At 48.7% G+C, this 15,894-nt stretch overlaps 1 protein-coding gene across 2 annotated transcripts in view; it reads left to right on the forward strand.

The window, feature by feature from the left end:
- Positions 1 to 14,481, forward strand: part of DVL1 (dishevelled segment polarity protein 1) — a 101,712-nt gene extending 87,231 nt beyond the window's left edge. Inside the window, exons 11-15 of one of the 2 annotated variants that reach the window (XM_035121026.2) lie at positions 1,136 to 1,285; positions 6,929 to 7,060; positions 9,085 to 9,252; positions 9,459 to 9,665; positions 13,595 to 14,481. In XM_035121026.2, the coding sequence (XP_034976917.2) occupies positions 1,136 to 1,285; positions 6,929 to 7,060; positions 9,085 to 9,252; positions 9,459 to 9,665; positions 13,595 to 14,031 (1,094 nt within the window). In that variant the 3' untranslated portion in view covers positions 14,032 to 14,481. The remainder of the gene's footprint in view (positions 1 to 1,135; positions 1,286 to 6,928; positions 7,061 to 9,084; positions 9,253 to 9,458; positions 9,666 to 13,594) is intronic. The other variant, XM_035121027.2, reaches the window with a different exon arrangement.
- The last annotated feature ends 1,413 nt before the right edge of the window (positions 14,482 to 15,894 follow it).

Consider the following 15,894-nt stretch of genomic DNA (forward strand, 5'->3'; position numbering starts at 1 on the left):
GAAAGTGCACGTTTGAGCTGGACCTGAAATGAAACAAGCAGAATCCTGTTCTGATTGGCTAGACAACGGCAGAAAGCCCAGCTTGTTATTTATGCTTTTAGAAGACTGGCCAATAGGTACCCTGGATGCAGGGCCTTTTTAGCATGGGCAGCCAAAGCAGCTTTTATGTCAGAAGGTTTTGGAAGATGATGAAGATGAATAATTATATTTGTATGCTGCCCTATACCCGTAGATCTCAGGGTGGCTCACAACATAAATATAAATATAAAATATTGATATTTAATTGTGTTTTCCTTATCTCCTTCTTTTGACAAGCTTACCCAGATGTTTAGAACGCTGATGTGCCTTTTTATCTGTTTTTAGTTTACTGGTGATTTTAATCTCTCTGAACGTTTCGAATTATCGCCGTTAATTGTTTTCATTGATAACCTTATTGTTCCACCTTTTCCGTAAACTGCTTTGAGGTTGTCATTGTTGTTTACAACCAAGCGGTGTGTGAATGGTATGAAATAATAAAAGAAAATGAATATTGCATTTCATTGTATTCACAGTTTGAATTCTGCAGAATGCAATAAAATGCAATACAGTGGTACCTTTACTTACGAATTTAATGCGTTCCGAAAGCACATTTGTAAGTCGAAAAAAATTGTAAGTTGAATCCCATAGGAATGCATTGTGAGAAAAAATCCGTAAGTCGAAGCCACCCTAACTAAAAATTTGTAAGTACAGTAGAAAAAATCCTATCTAAACCGCATCCAAGATGGCGGACGGAGCTCTGTTCGTAAGTAGAAACATTCGTAAGTAGAGTTATTCGTAAGTAGAGGTACCACTGTATATGGGAGAAATGGGAGAAGCAATGCAAATACTATTAGGAACCACCCAGCATCCAGCACAGTGCATTATAGAGACCTTTGTTAAGGGTTTGCCAAGACCCTTAGCCATTTTCAAGTGGTGGGGAGGAGGGGAGGTTTCGGGAGCTATGTTGCATGCAAGCTTTTTCATGTGCCCAAAGCCGCCTTGAATGCTTCTCTAGGGAGGCAGGATATAAGTGTTGGAAGGAAAGAGATGAACCGCCACGGAGTGTGCCTGCTAACCCTTCTCTTCTTCCCCCTCCCCGTTTTCTCTCGCGTTCCAGCTGAGCCCGTGCGGCCGATCGACCCCGCCGCCTGGATCTCTCATACCACGGCCCTGACGGGAGCGTACCCCCGTTACGGTATGAGCCCCTCCATGAGCACCATCACCTCTACCAGCTCCTCACTAACAAGCTCAATTCCCGATTCGGAAAGTAAGTCACACTGCCGCCAGGACCGGGCAGGTTATTTCCTCCTGCGCAGGGCTGGCAGTGTAGAGCCAAACAAACAAAACTCCAAACAAAACACACACACACACACACACACACACACACACACACACACGAAACCCAAAAGCAAAAAGAGATCCAGCAACAACAATGCTGTGAGGAGCATAAAACTTGTTTTCCCTCCTCCACCCACGGCCGTCCAAAACCCGGAAGGATAAGGTGGTCAGCAGCTGCAAGGCGTCGGCAGCTGTGATTTGCCTCTGCTGTAGGAGGAGGCAGGAGGCCTCTGAATGCCAGGCGCTGGGTATTGAATGTTGGGAGAGCTGGTGATGCTCTCAGGGTCCCGCTTGCAGGATTCCCAGTTGGGCATCTGGTTGGATGCTGGACTAGATGGGCCATTGGTCCGATTCAGCTTCAGGGCCCTTCTAATGTCCTTATTAAGGACATTTGCTTATTTGCTAGGGGACTAGCAAATTCACAGGGGATAAGGCTGTCAGTGTCTATTAACCACAGTGCCTAGAGAGCTGCTGGACTAGAAAGGACTCAGCAGGGCTCTCCTTATATTAGTAAAGCACAGGGCTGGGGGTGAATTTTTCTTCTTCTTTCATTTTTACCATTCAAATACCTTCGCCTTTTAGAACAGCCTCTAGCCCTTCACACCCCACTTTTTTCCTCCAAGGAACTCAGGGTGGTAAACATGGTTCACAACAACCCTGTGAGGTAGGTTGGGCTGAGAGACAGTGACTGGAGCAACGTCACTCAGTGGACTTCATGCCCAAGGGAGGAGGGATCTGAACCCTGGTCTTCCAGGTTCTATTGAAGCACTCGAACCACTACTCTACACTGGATAGTGGCTTAGCTGCCAAGTATCCCGTTTTTCGCGGGAACCCCTCGGATTTTAATCCGTTTCCCGCTGTTCTCCCGAATGGAGAAAAATCCCGGAAATCCCCCGGATTTCCTACCTGCCATGGAGCCTCCATTTTGGGTGCTGCTCTGACCATGTGTGGGCACTGGAAATAGGGCAGAGTGGCACCGGACGTCGCTTCTACACATGCCCGCCAGCCACCACCAAGATGGCCGCCACCATGTGGCCACTACCAAGATGGCCGCCAGGCATGCGTAGAAGTGACTTCCGATGCCGCACTGCCCTATTTCCGGTGCCCACACATGGTCAGAGCGGCCCCAGAAGTTGCTTCTACGCAACTCCCGGTGCCGCGCCGCTGCTGATCCCACATTTTTCGGAGGGAGACTTGGCAGGAATGTAGTGGTGCGGAGATGGGCATACTTTGGGTTAGAGGGCTATTGCCCAACGCTCCCTCCCACTCCAAAAAAACTTGCTATAGGTACTGGTTGAGGCCTCAGAGTCCTTTACAGTACCATCCTGCAGAGAGAAGGGAAGGGGCATAGCTCAGTGGTAGAGCATCTGCTTTGCATGTAGATGGCCCCAGGTTTGACCCCCAGCATCTCCAGGTAGGGCTAGAACCCTGGAGAGCAGCTGCCAGTCATTGCAGGCTGAACTGAGCTATCTGGACACCTCCCTGCGAAGATCAGCAAATAAAATCTGACTTTGCCTTTATTTTAGTCAAAGCAGCCTTCTCCAACCTGGCGGTCTCTGTGCTGGCTGGGGCTGTTGGGAGTTGTGGTCCAAAATGCCTGGAGGGCACCAGGTTGAGGAACACTGATCTGAAGTCCCTACCCCCTACCCCTGGCACATGCATGCACTATTATGTGCATACGTGAGATTGTTAGAGCCTTTGGCTGTCTGCCAGCAGCTTGCCGTTGGCTGCTGTGACATTCTTTGCATTCTTTTGGGGAGATAGCGATTTATGTGGCTGCATGAGACCCCCCCCCCTCACAATCGCGTTGCTGAAGTAAGGACTACTTCGGGTTTTTTTATTATAAAAATCTACAGCAAAAACTGGCGGTCTGATTTCCTAAAGTGGATCGTGGAAGGACAGAAGAGGCTTCCCCTGCAGCACCGCACGCCTTGCTAACATCGCCCAGACGTTAGAGACCCTTGGCATGCGGTTCTGAGGGTCTTTTTCAGTGGATTTAAATAGGCTGGTTGGCTTTTACAATCCTTTACTCAGCTACAATCCTTTACTCCCCAAGGGGGAGACGAGCAAACTATGGCATTCATTTCCAGAAGATGTAGAGATGACGGTGGCTGCCAACTTGGAGGCTAGCTTGAATTCTATCAGTGGCTACTAGCTATGTTCTCTTGCTACTGTGAGAGGCAGTATGCTTCTGAATACCCAGTTGCTGCTCTATAGGAACCAAAACAGGCAGCTGCAGTCTTTCCATCTCCATGTGGTTTCTGCTGTTGTCTTGTCAGTCTCCCACCCACCCACCCACCCACCCACCCTCGACACACCAATACATAAAACCCCCACAATGGGCTCTCCCAGTTTATTGCTCCCCACGCATTCAAACCGGAATGTCGTCAAACCCAAAGCACAGGTTACTTTCCTCGCTACTAACCGAACTAGCTTCCTGTCAAAGCCAAACGTTGCCACAGAGCCCCTGGCGAGAATCGGTTGCAAACGGGAACCAGGAGCCTTTGTGGGTAAAACGGCAGGTGGTGGATGATGGTGTGCTTCTGGTGTCGCAAGGGTGTGCATGGCCTGAATCTGTGTGTTCCCAAGTCTTCCTTCACCACGCGCTCCCCCCCCTTTTCTGACTGATGACATAAGCATGGAAAAATAAGTGGATCCTGAAGTTTCTGTGGGAAATGGACTGGGTCTTAATTCAGTGCTGTAGCTCCATTAAAAAATAAAATCCAGACATGTTCCGGTAGTGCAGCTTCGCCAAGCTGATGCCTTCCAGATGTTTTGGACTACAGCTCTCATCAACTTCAGGGTCTGTCTCTCCTCTTTTCTCTCTCTCCCCTGCCAACTCCTCATCCATCCATTCATTCATTTCTCTTTCTCCCTTCTCTGCCCCAGGGATTGATGGGAGTTGTAGTCCAAAAATTATTGAGGGCAGCCTCCCTGGGTGCCTAGATGGCTCCACCCACCCCGGCACCCCATTGGTCTCCCCGCTGGCCTGATAGAGGTATAAAAGCTTCTGGTTCAAGCTTGACTTTTTAGTCTGGGGCAATTGCCAGGTTGGCCCTGACTGCCTGGCTTCTATCTTTGATTCTTTCCTCTTCCCCCTTCGTTTGCTGGGTTCTCCCCCAAATAAATAAATATTTTCCTCCACATAGAAGACTAGCCTGTTAGAGAGAAGGGCTCTTCTCCCAGACATGTGAGTTTTCCATATGCAGGAATTTGATTTCACTTGCGCAGAGAGGGCGTTCAAACATGTGAGCCTCCTTCTCCTTCAGGTGAAGAGGTATAGCCCAGCAAGCTTGAGAGCAGGTCACTAGGCCAGAACGGCAGTTTGACGTGACTCTAGTCAGCCCCTCCCCAGGCCGTCCCCACACCTTTCAAGACCAAGGAAGTGCCCTGAGTGATGCCATCACTTTTCATCTGGAATACTTCACTTGTGAACAACCTTAAAGTGGGGCTGAAAGTGATAAAGATATATGGAAGTATCTCAGGTATACTTCTTCAGCTAATGTAGGTTCCATATCCAATTTATTAAATAATAATAATAATGGGGACGCAGGTGGTGCTGTGGGTTAAACCACAGAGCCTAGGGCTTGCTGATCAGAAGGTCGGCGGTTCGAATCCCTGCAACGGGGTGAGCTCCCGTTGCTCGGTCCCAGCTCCTGCCCACCTAGCAGTTTGAAAGCACATCAAAGTGCAAGTAGATAAATAGGTACCGCTCCAGCGGGAAGGTAAACGGCGTTTCCGTGTGCTGCTCTGGTTCGCCAGAAGCGGCTTTGTCATGCTGGCCACATGACCTGGAAGCTGTACGCCGGCTCCCTCGGCCAATAATGCGAGATGAGCGCCGCAACCCCAGAGTCGGTCACGACTGGACCTAATGGCCAGGGGTCCCTTTACCTTTACCATAATAATAATAATAATAATAATAATAATAATAATAATAATAATAATAATAATGGGAAGAAAGCCTAAATTACACAAAAAGGCTAGATACACGTGTCATTCACAGAATGCAGTTGTGCAATAGAATTCAGGTCTGTCTTGACATGAAATTTGGATAAACAGAGATATAGATATCCTCCCCAATAAAGCACCAAGTATCTGCAGCACAGGCACTTCAATTTGAAAGATGACGGTGGCCATGCTGGTCTCCATTTTAGACAACATCTATTAAAAGCAAGAGATTTCAATGAAATTTATTTGAACGCTCAAGAGGTTTTGGTGCCTGTAGGGGGAGATCCAAATAATGACACCTGCCCCCTTCTCGCTGGCCTCCATGCTGTCTGTTCTTCAGCACAAGCCATGCCGAAATGAAGAGAAGCCACGCAGGATTTGCCAGTATAGTCTTCAGGCCTGGGCCTGAGGTGTTTGGGTACCTGAAGGGGGAGACCTAATTGCTGCTAACTTCCCTAAGGCTGGAAGTTCACAAACAAGAACTTTCCACTGGATTTTTGGGAGGCTTTGAAGAGAAAATGGCCCATCTCTTTTCCCTTTTTTTGTTCCCCTTGTTCTGAGGGGGAAGAAAATGCTGGTTTGTGGCAGCCATTGTCCCCCCCCTCCCCCGAATTCCCTCAGAACTTCACTCTGGGTTGTACCCGATGCCAGTCCCACTCAGAGCAGACCCATAGAAGTTAATGGATGTGGCTACCTCAGGTTCATTCATTTCAACGGGCCTCCTCTGGGCATAACTGAGTTGGAAGCAACTCAGCATCATGATGGGTAACATTAAAATGAGGGGGACAGATCCTGAAGCTGAGGCTCCAATACTTTGGGCACCTTATGAAAAGAGAAGACTCCCTGGAAAAGGCCCTGATGTTGGGAAAGATGGAGCGCACAAGGAGAAGGCAACGATGGAGGACGAGATGGTTGGATAGTGTTCTCGAAGCTACGAACATGAGTTTGACCAAACTGCGGGAGGCAGTGGAAGACAGGAGTGCCTGACGTGCTCTGGTCTATGGTGTCATGAAGAGTCGGACATGACTAAATGACTAAACAACAACAACATCCTGCCACCACAGCCTCCACCTGTGATAAGTTTCACAGCTCATGCAAAGTATTGCCAGAATGATCCCTTTCACCATTCTGAGGGGGGAAATGGTGACCTCAGGCAGCTATCATTTCTCTCCCAGAATCCCCTCACAACCGCTCCATGTCATGATGTAGGTTTGTAATGAGGGGTATTCTCCTGCTGCCCTGATCAGCCCCCATCAGCAATGAGTTTCGCATTTCACCCAAAGTACTGCAGAAACAGTGCCTTTCTTGTTTATCGCCTCCAAATGAGGCGGCCAAAATGGAGGGGACTAGTTTTCCTCACACCCTGTCTACTTCTCTCTTGCTCAGCTGAAGTTCATTTCAGTTAGGCTTGTGAAGGAGGAGTTGCTGGCCGGTTTTACCTCATGGTCAGGTCCTTCTCTCTCTCTCTCTGCAACCTCCACGCTAAAATGCCCACCTCAGCTTTCCTCATGGCAGGGCTGTCCTTGCATAAAATTGCTCCCCCCCCCCGCTTTCCCTCTCTGCCTCCATCCATTCCTTGTTTCCTTTATAGCAACATCTCCGTCTCCTCTTCCTTTTTCCCCAGAGCTGGACGAATCCCCTTTAACTGTTAAAAGCGACATGGCCACCATTGTCAAGGTTATGCAGTTGTCGGATTCCGGCCTTGAGATTCGGGACAGGATGTGGTTAAAAATTACCATCTCCAATGCAGTAATAGGTGAGTGACTCCTGCTTCTGAGGCTGGGGGAGGGAGAGAAGGTACCTTACTAAATTGAGGTTTTCTTCTTTGCCACTGATGACGTTTGCTTGTGTGGGTGCTTATGAAGGAACTAACCAAACCAGGTTTCACCAACATGGTGCCCTTCAGACGCTGCCGCACTCCAGCTCCTATACCCTGCCAGCTTGGATGAGGAATTGTGAATTACTGTCACAGCTTGTGTGTTTTCCCCCGGAACAGGGAGGGAGTGGGCTAGATGACCCTTGGCAGTCCCTTCCAACTCTACAATTTTATGATTCTATGAATTTTAACAAGGAGAAATGTAAGGTACTACACTTGGGCAAAAAAGAAAGAAAGGCACAAATACAGGATGGGTGACACCTGGCTTGAGAGCAGTACATGTGAAAAGGATCTAGGAGTCTTGGTAGACCACAAACTTGACATGAGTCAGCAGTGTGATGCAGCAGCTAAAAAAGCCAATGCAATTCTGGGCTGCATCAATAGTATAGCATCTAGATCTAGGGAAGTAATAGTACCACTGTATTCTGCTCTGGTCAGACCTCACCTGGAGTACTGTGTCCAGTTCTGGGCACCACAGTTCAAGAAGGATACTGACCAGCTGGAACGTGTCCAGAAGAGGGCAACCAAAATGGTCAAAGGCCTGGAAACGATGCCTTATGAGGAACGGCTTAGGGAGCTGGGTATGTTTAGCCTGGAGAAGAGAAGGTTAAGGGGTGATATGATAGCCATGTTCAAATATATGAAAGGATGTCATATGGAGGAGGGAGAAAGGTTGTTTTCTGCTGCTCCAGAGAAGCGGACACGGAGCAATGGATTCAAACTTCAAGAAAGAAGATTCCACCTAAACATTAGGAAGAACTTCCTGACAGTAAGAGCTGTTCGGCAGTGGAATTTGCTACCAAGGAGTGTGGTGGAATCTCCTTCTTTGGAGGTCTTTAAGCAGAGGCTTGACAGGCATATGTCAAGAATGCTTTGATGGTGTTTCCTGCTTGGCAGGGGGTTGGACTGGATGGCCCTTGTGGTCTCTTCCAACTCTATGATTCTAAGGTGTAGCATGAGAAGCCCTTACTTGCTGGGGCTGATGGGATTTGTAGTCCAAAACAGCTGGAGGGCACCAGATTTGCACAGGAGCATGGGGCAGTGCAAATGTAATGCAGCCCATCCTTTAACCTCAGGTAGTGAGCAGCCTCCTCTCCTCCTCCTCCTCCTCCTCCTCATTCCTCCCTTCAATTCTTCCTACTCTTCCCCATTACAGTTAATGGTTTTGTCCACAGCACCAGCCCTAACTGTGGTTAACAATAGCTGGGGTCCATGGTAACCAGGGCTTGAAAGTAGGGATGGCAAACCATGGTTTCAAGGAGGGAACATAGCACCAGCTTCTACTCCCACTTATTATGTGGTGTATTAATCTGAAACATGTTTTCCCCAGCTTCAGTAGGTTTAAGCAATCTGCATATTCTCCGCCAAACCAGATTTGGCTATATAATGATACAGTGGTACCTCGTGTTGCGGACCCGATCCGTTCCGGGGTGCCGTTTGCGCCCTGAAAAGTCCGCAACCCAAGTGGCGCTTTTGCGCATGTGCAAAAGTGCGATAGAGCGCTTCTGCGCATGTGCGAAGTGCGCAGAACGCTTCTGTGCATAAGCGCGCTGCGAAACCCAGAAGTAAACACTTCCGCTTCTGCCGCGTTCGCAACCTGGAAAAACACAACCCGCAGCGGACGCAACATGAGGTATGACTCACTGAGAGCAAGCGAGGGCAATGGGGACTGAAAGCAAGTGAGGGCACAGGCAAGGTAAAATAAATAAGTTTTCATTTTTACAAGCAGTGCCGGTTTGGGTGGACTGTCAAGTTTTCCCTTTTCTCGCGAGGAAGCCTATTCAGCATGAGGGAATTTCCCTTTAAAAAAGGGAGAACTTGACAGCTATGGTGGGTGGGGGGGGGGTAGAATGACCAACTTGGTGGTGCTTTCCCCCTTTTACCACTCCCCTTGCTGTTTGCAGGAGCGGACGTGGTTGACTGGCTTTACACGCACGTGGAGGGCTTTAAAGACCGAAGGGAGGCCCGGAAGTACGCCAGCAGCATGTTGAAACATGGCTACCTCAGGCACACTGTGAACAAAATCACATTCTCAGAGCAGTGCTACTACGTCTTTGGCGATCTCTGCGGCAGTAAGTCCCCCTCCTTACGCCCTTTGGGGGAAGGGTCTGATCAGCAACGGCTTTCCCAGGTCTCAAGTCCTTCCCAGCCCCAGCTGAAGAGGCCAGAGATTGAACCTGGGGCCTTTCGCACGCAAATCAACACGCTCTACCCCTGAGCCATATTGTTCTGTGTGTCTGCGCCATCATGGAAGTTGTTTTCTCCTTTCCGTCTCCAGATCTGGCTGCACTGAACCTTAACAATGGTTCCAGCGGAGCTTCAGACCAAGACACTCTGGGCCCCCTCCCGCACCCAGCCACGCCTTGGCCCTTGGGGCAAGGCTATCCTTACCAATACCCCCTTGCCCCTCCGTGTTTCCCGCCGGCCTACCAGGACCCAGGCTTCAGCTATGGGAGTGGCAGCGCAGGGAGCCAGCAAAGCGAAGGTAGGCTGTCTGGCGCGAGCATCCCCCTTCCACGATTTCCATTCCTGCTGGCCGTTTGCTTAGTTCTTCCCTCTGCCCCACCCCTTGGTGTTCTCCCCCCCCTCTCCTCATGACTCCCTTTGTCTGTCATGCATGGAATCGGTTTCTTTCTGCTGCAACGTGAAGGCCGGTCAACGATTGTTTTAAATGAGCTGCCTGCATAGATTCAGTAACCTGGTTCACATTAAATGGCATGGTTTAGCATATGTGAGTTAAAGTCACAGGTTCCTGGAGTGAAAATCCCAGCCACAGCTGTCCTCTCCTGATACTGGTGCACTACCCAGAGCTAAGCCATGGTTTGGCTTATATGGTTCGTCTTGCTGCAGACAAACCACAAACTGTAACCAAGGTTTGTCTTGCTTTTACCACTTGTGCTTTGTTTGAAGTGAAACAAACCATGAGCCCAGGCTTGAACATAACGCTAAGCCAAACCATAGCTTAGCCCCAGGTAGTGTTGTTGCAACTGTACTAGGAAGGAGTTCAGTGGCCCATGATCTTAGCCCAGAGAATACAAACATGTGGATGTTTGTATGCTCATGCTAAGCTATAGTTTGGCTCAACATTACCTGCAAACTGTGTCAGTGTCTAAGATTTCTGGAGGAGGGAGTAGAGTTGCGTTTCCTAACATTGGTGGCCAGATACAAACCATAGCAGCATTAAAAAAAAAACACCCATTGATAGCATTAGTATTATCTGTTGTTAGGCTCCATGCAAAAGTCAGTAATTTAACATTTCATATCTAAAAATAAGCATTATTTTGGGTAATGACAGATCAGCTATGAAAAACAAAACAAAAGGTGAGGTGGGGGGGGGAGAAAAAGGGAACTTGGATATTCTGGCTGTCGCCTGTCCAGCCTACCACATTCCTGTCCAACAAAGACTTGTTTAAGTTTAGTTGCTGAAACAGTGAGCTGGGCTGCTTTTTAAGGTTGCATATTTATCTGCATCATTTAGAAAACATTTCGAACTTTGTGCGGTGAATTTGTGCAGCCACAGTGAATGCCTTCTCCCAAGCCTTGAACTTCTGAGGGCAGTGGAAGTGCCAAGCCACACACTCACTCTGCCTGCTGGCTTTAACACCTGAGAGGGTCTGTAGGGAATGTTTGGGGCCAAAGTCATTTATACCTCCTCATATGAGCATCTGAAGAATGGCCTTGGCAGGAGACTGTACTAAGCAGGTTGCTATGAGGAGAGGTGTCCTTTCTTGAATGCACAGGTGCAAGGAATATGCTATATTAGGCATAAAGATATCTGGGAAAGTGGGAGCAGAGAGCATGATAGGGGTAGCGTGTTGCTTTCCCCTTCACTACCTTCTGCCTAATAGTGCATTGCTGCTGTGGCTGCTGCAGTTGTGTGTGTCATTTCACTTGAAGCTTTTCCCCTTTTCTTTTGTAACTGTTATTCCCTTGTTTTGTCCTGAGCAAGCATTAGACTGAAGGATTCATAAAGGAATGGCTGGGACTGGTAAGCGTCTCACACACCTCCCTTGAAAACTGATATTATTGCTTCATATATAGCATGATCATCTAGATTCTTGTGTCTTCCTGCATTCCGAAACTCTTAGCGTGTCTCTCCTCCCCATGCTCTTCTCTCTGCCCCTCTGTCCTTTTTGTTTCCTTTTGGATTATCCTGGGCTTCCCAGCCATCTGAGCTGGGACAGCCTGCAGAATAGGAAGCAAAGCTTTCACTGGAGAGTTCGGCTGGAGTTTCCCCAGTGCTGATCAGCAGATTGCAGTTTACAGGGTGTCATATTCAGTTAGGAAGCAGGAATTGCTGACGTTCTTCAGCACCTTGGAGAGCTCCATTGTGAAAGAGATATGGAGGACTCCCTGGTCCTGAATGGGGTAACTGTGTCCCTGAAGGACCAGGTGCGCAGCATGGGAGTCATCTTGGAATCACAGCTGTCCATGGAGGCACAGGTTAATTCTGTGTCCAGAGCAGCTGTCTGCCAGCTCCATCTGGAACACAGGCTGAGACCCCTACCTGCCTGCAGACTGTCTTGCCAGAATGGTGCATGCTCTGGTTATCTCCCGCTTGGACTACTGCAATGCTCTCTACGTGGGGTTACCTTTGAAGGTGACTCGGAAACTGCAATTAATCCAGAATGCGGCAGACCGGGAGTGGCCACCAAGACCATATAACACCAGTTCTGAAAGATCTTCATTGGCTCCCAGTACGTTTCCGAGCACAATTCAAAGTGTTGGTGCTGACCTTTAAAGCCCTAAATGGCCTCAGTCCTGTATACCTGAAGGAGCATCTCCATCGCCACCATCCAGCCCGGACACTGAGGTCCAGCGCTGAGGGCCTTCTGGCGGTTCCCTCGCTGGTTACAGGGAACCAGGCAGAGGGCCTTCTCGGTAGTGGTGCCTGCCCTGTGGAATGCCCTCCCAGCAGATGTCAAGGCAATAAGCAACTATTTTACTTTTAAAAGACAACTGAAGGCAGCCCTGTTTAGGGAAGTTTTTAATGTTTGATGCTGTATCGTTTTTAACATTTGGTTGGAAGCCACCCAGAGTGGCTGGGGAAACCCAGCCAGATGGGTGGGGTATAAATAATAAATTGTTATTATATTGCTTTTGATGGAGATTTGAGCTCAACTGAGCAGCTAGATGGCAAAACCGAGAGCTCTAGATCTGCTTCCAGTCTGAGAGCTAGCAGGAATTTAAGGGGACAGAATATTACCTTCTGAAACTTCACACATTCCAGATGGAAACTCTTCTGGGAGTTTATTAAGGAGTGATGGTCGATAAAGGGATAGAGCTGCAGATCCTAGAGTCCTTTCTTGTGGAGTGTACACACTCAAACACACACGCAAACTCTTTCTCTAGATGGTTCACAGAATGCTCTTCCCATGGTCTGGATCTTTGGCCAGCTTGAGGGCTGTTGGACTGTTGAGACGAGCTTCTGCTGTCTCAGGCATCGAAGATGGAGAACTCATTGTTCTTCCCTTGCCTTGCCTGTGTGTGTGTTTTAATGCAGTATTTTGGATACCTAAGTACAAAGAATAACTACAAACTCCGTGTGCATGCCTGGTCAGCAGCCATGCTTCCTGGAAAGCCACTTTTGATTCTTCTTATAGCAAACTTGGATGGTGAGTGCCAACAGGACTGTAGCTAAGATGAGGCCACTCAGAAACAAGAGGGAGGCATTGGTTCATGCAGAGGTATCCCAAGGATTGCAGAAGTACCAAAGACCAAACCAACCACCCAACACATTAAAAGCAAACAGACAACTTACCAGGGCAAATCCTCCAAGAGACTTGCATGACCTTGAAGACTGAGCATGCTCCGCAGTCATGCAACATAGAGTGTCCGTTGGAAAAATGTGGAAGGCCACACTTAGAGGGAGCGGCCGGCTGGAACCCTGAACACAAGCAGGGCTTTTAGGTGGGAGAATACAGGGCAGCATTTGGTTACATGTTCCCCACTTGCAGATACATGGGATTTCAGGACATTTCAAAATAAATATCCGTATGAATTTTTTATTATTTCTTCAGGGTTGCTTTTCGTTATTGTTATGAAACAGAATACACCCTTTGTCGTTGCTTTTTTTTTTTTACTCCAGCGTGTTCCCCCAAAAATGATCACTTCTCCCCCTTTTTGAAAATGTTGCTGTGTTGCTTCTACGAGGCTTTCAGTGTGGTTTCTGGACATCCATGCATGACAAAAAGTCACACCCGCTTCTGCCCCGGCAGTTGTGCTCACCCGAGTCCTGTAGCCATCCATCGCATGCGAACCTCGTGCGGGACCATATGTATCCTTACTGCTCCACCTGTTATTTCTTCGCCGCTTGATCGGCAGGCGTCGATCGGAAGCCTAGGCGATGTGCCACTTGCGTTTCTTTCCCCTTTCACTGACCCCCTTCCCCTTCCCTTCCCTCCTTCCCCCTAGGAAGTAAAAGCAGCGGCTCTAACCGAAGCAACAGCGAGAAAAGCCGGAGGACCCTGGCTCGGGATAAGGACCGCAAGTCAGCCGGCAGCGGCAGCGAATCGGATCCCACTGCCCGGAGCGGGGTAGCAGGGAGCATCCTTCGGCGCGAGCGGCCAGCCAGCCAGCTCAGCCAGCTCAGCCACCACAGCCACCACAGCCGCGCCTCTGCTGCCCCCAGTGAGAGGAGCCCACACAGCCGCCATTCGCACGGGCCTCCGGGCGTTCCACCACTCTGCAGCCTCCCCAAGCTGGGCCCCAAAGTCTATGGGACAAGTGGGCCCCCTGGGGGCCCCCCTGTGCGGGAACTCGCCTCCATCCCCCCCGAGCTGACCGGCAGCCGCCAGTCGTTCCAGAAGGCCATGGGCAACCCTTGTGAATTCTTCGTTGACATTATGTGAACAAGAAGTGCCTTCAAAAGACTCTTGTGCGGAGGGTTTGTTTTCTTGGGGTTACTTTTTTAAGTTTGCAAATTGACGCTGGAAAAGAAATAGGGGTGGAGACAGAGAGATTGGGGGGGGGGGAACTATTCGGATTGTCCTTTGCATGCCACGCCTTCCTGACTCTTGATCTTTGCAAGCAAACGAGGAACAGAAATCCTGGAAACTTAGATATATCTGCAAATCGGTGGGATCTTTTTTTTTTTTTTTAATTCTCCTTCTGCTTCCCCTACCCTGACCAATGTGATTGATTGGTGTTCTCTTCACAAACCTTAATGAGCTTTGGTATCTGTGGCATCCTCTCTCCAGTGCAATTATACTGTGTTCTCAATCAAGAAATAGCGTTTTATATAGTGCTTTTAAAAAGCAACAACACACAGTTCTCCAGTCATGCATATTTGCACTTTTTTTTTAATGTTCTGGTTACTTTCTTTCCATGGGGGGGACCCTTCTTCTTCTTCTTCTTGCTATGAAAAGGACAGTGCTAGCCAGTAGCTATAAAATCTAAGGTGTGTCTGCAAGTGGTGCATTATGGGAGTCCTGTATCCAAGCATAAGTGAAGATCTGGCTCTGTGCCATGGTTTTGCTTCCTTTCTTCCTTTTCCTATTCAGGCCTTGTTTGCACTCTACGTGATGCCTGGTTCTACACCATGCGATTGCCCTAAGAAAGGGGGAAATAACTCACTTGGTAGAGAGTTGGGATGAGGTGACAAGTTCACCACCGCTGTGCTTCTCCCTCCACGGCACGTCTTCAGGTTTGAATCGTGCACTGGACTTCTCCGAACCATGAAACTACGAAGTGTTTGCCAGTTACCACAAGCAGCTGGGCCAAGAAGTCTCCCATCCACCTTGAGCAAGTCCTGCTCCTGCCTCCGTTGTTTGCTCACGCTCGCTCTTTCTTCTTGTTTCTCTTTGCTAAAGGGAACAAGGAAACCCATCTCTTGGCTCTGCTCTCTTTCTCTGTGGCATCAGCTGCTAGCATTTGCTTTCCCCCTGCACTGAAGGCAAAAGCAGCTGGTGCCAGAGAAAAGGAATTCGGTGTCCAGCTTGCTTTCCATATAAGAAAACAGGAAGAAATTCAACTTGGCCTTTCATGACACCCAGTGGCTTTTCATCTAAGCGTTTGCAAACCACAAAATCTGATTCTGGTTACATACCCAATTTAAAACAAAGACAGCGCTGTTAAAAATAAATGCGACAGCGACTGTCACGTACCAATAGAAGCTGATACACACAAGAGTCACGTGGGAAATTTCCGTTACCACCTGCTTCCAAATTTGTACGCAGGGTAGAGGGGGAAATTAGCTACCTGTTCAGTAACTTTAAGCGTCAAAATGCACCAGTGCATCAGAGACAATTACATACTTGTGATTTGTTAAGAATAGAATGTCCCCAGGACCACCTTGAAGGATTCGCAAGGTTGGAGAGGCATCCCTCAGGAATACTGCAGTCATGGGATAGATATCCTGTTTAGGGATGGCATTGAACTCAAGTGGTCCCAGTCCTTGGATGGGAAGCTTGAAATGCCAGTCAAATGTAGCTGTTTGGGTTCTGACCAATGCCAAGCAAAGTACGGACTTATGGCTTGAGCGATTCCCCATATCTGTGTCATAGACCTGCCACCCAGATGAGAATGAGAAGCAGGGGTTGTGTGTCACTTGATATACTTTCCTTTACTCTCTGGTTGACCTAGGTCAGGGACAGAGAATCTGCAGCCTCCAGATATTGTTGGACTACAACTCCCATCATCCCTGATCTTGGCCGTGCTGGATGGGGACTGATGGGAATCAGACTCTGAAGAACTCCGGTGGGACACAGGTTCCA

This window comes from Zootoca vivipara, chromosome 6 (genome assembly GCF_963506605.1).
Source record: "Zootoca vivipara chromosome 6, rZooViv1.1, whole genome shotgun sequence".
Lineage (NCBI taxonomy): Eukaryota > Metazoa > Chordata > Lepidosauria > Squamata > Lacertidae > Zootoca > Zootoca vivipara.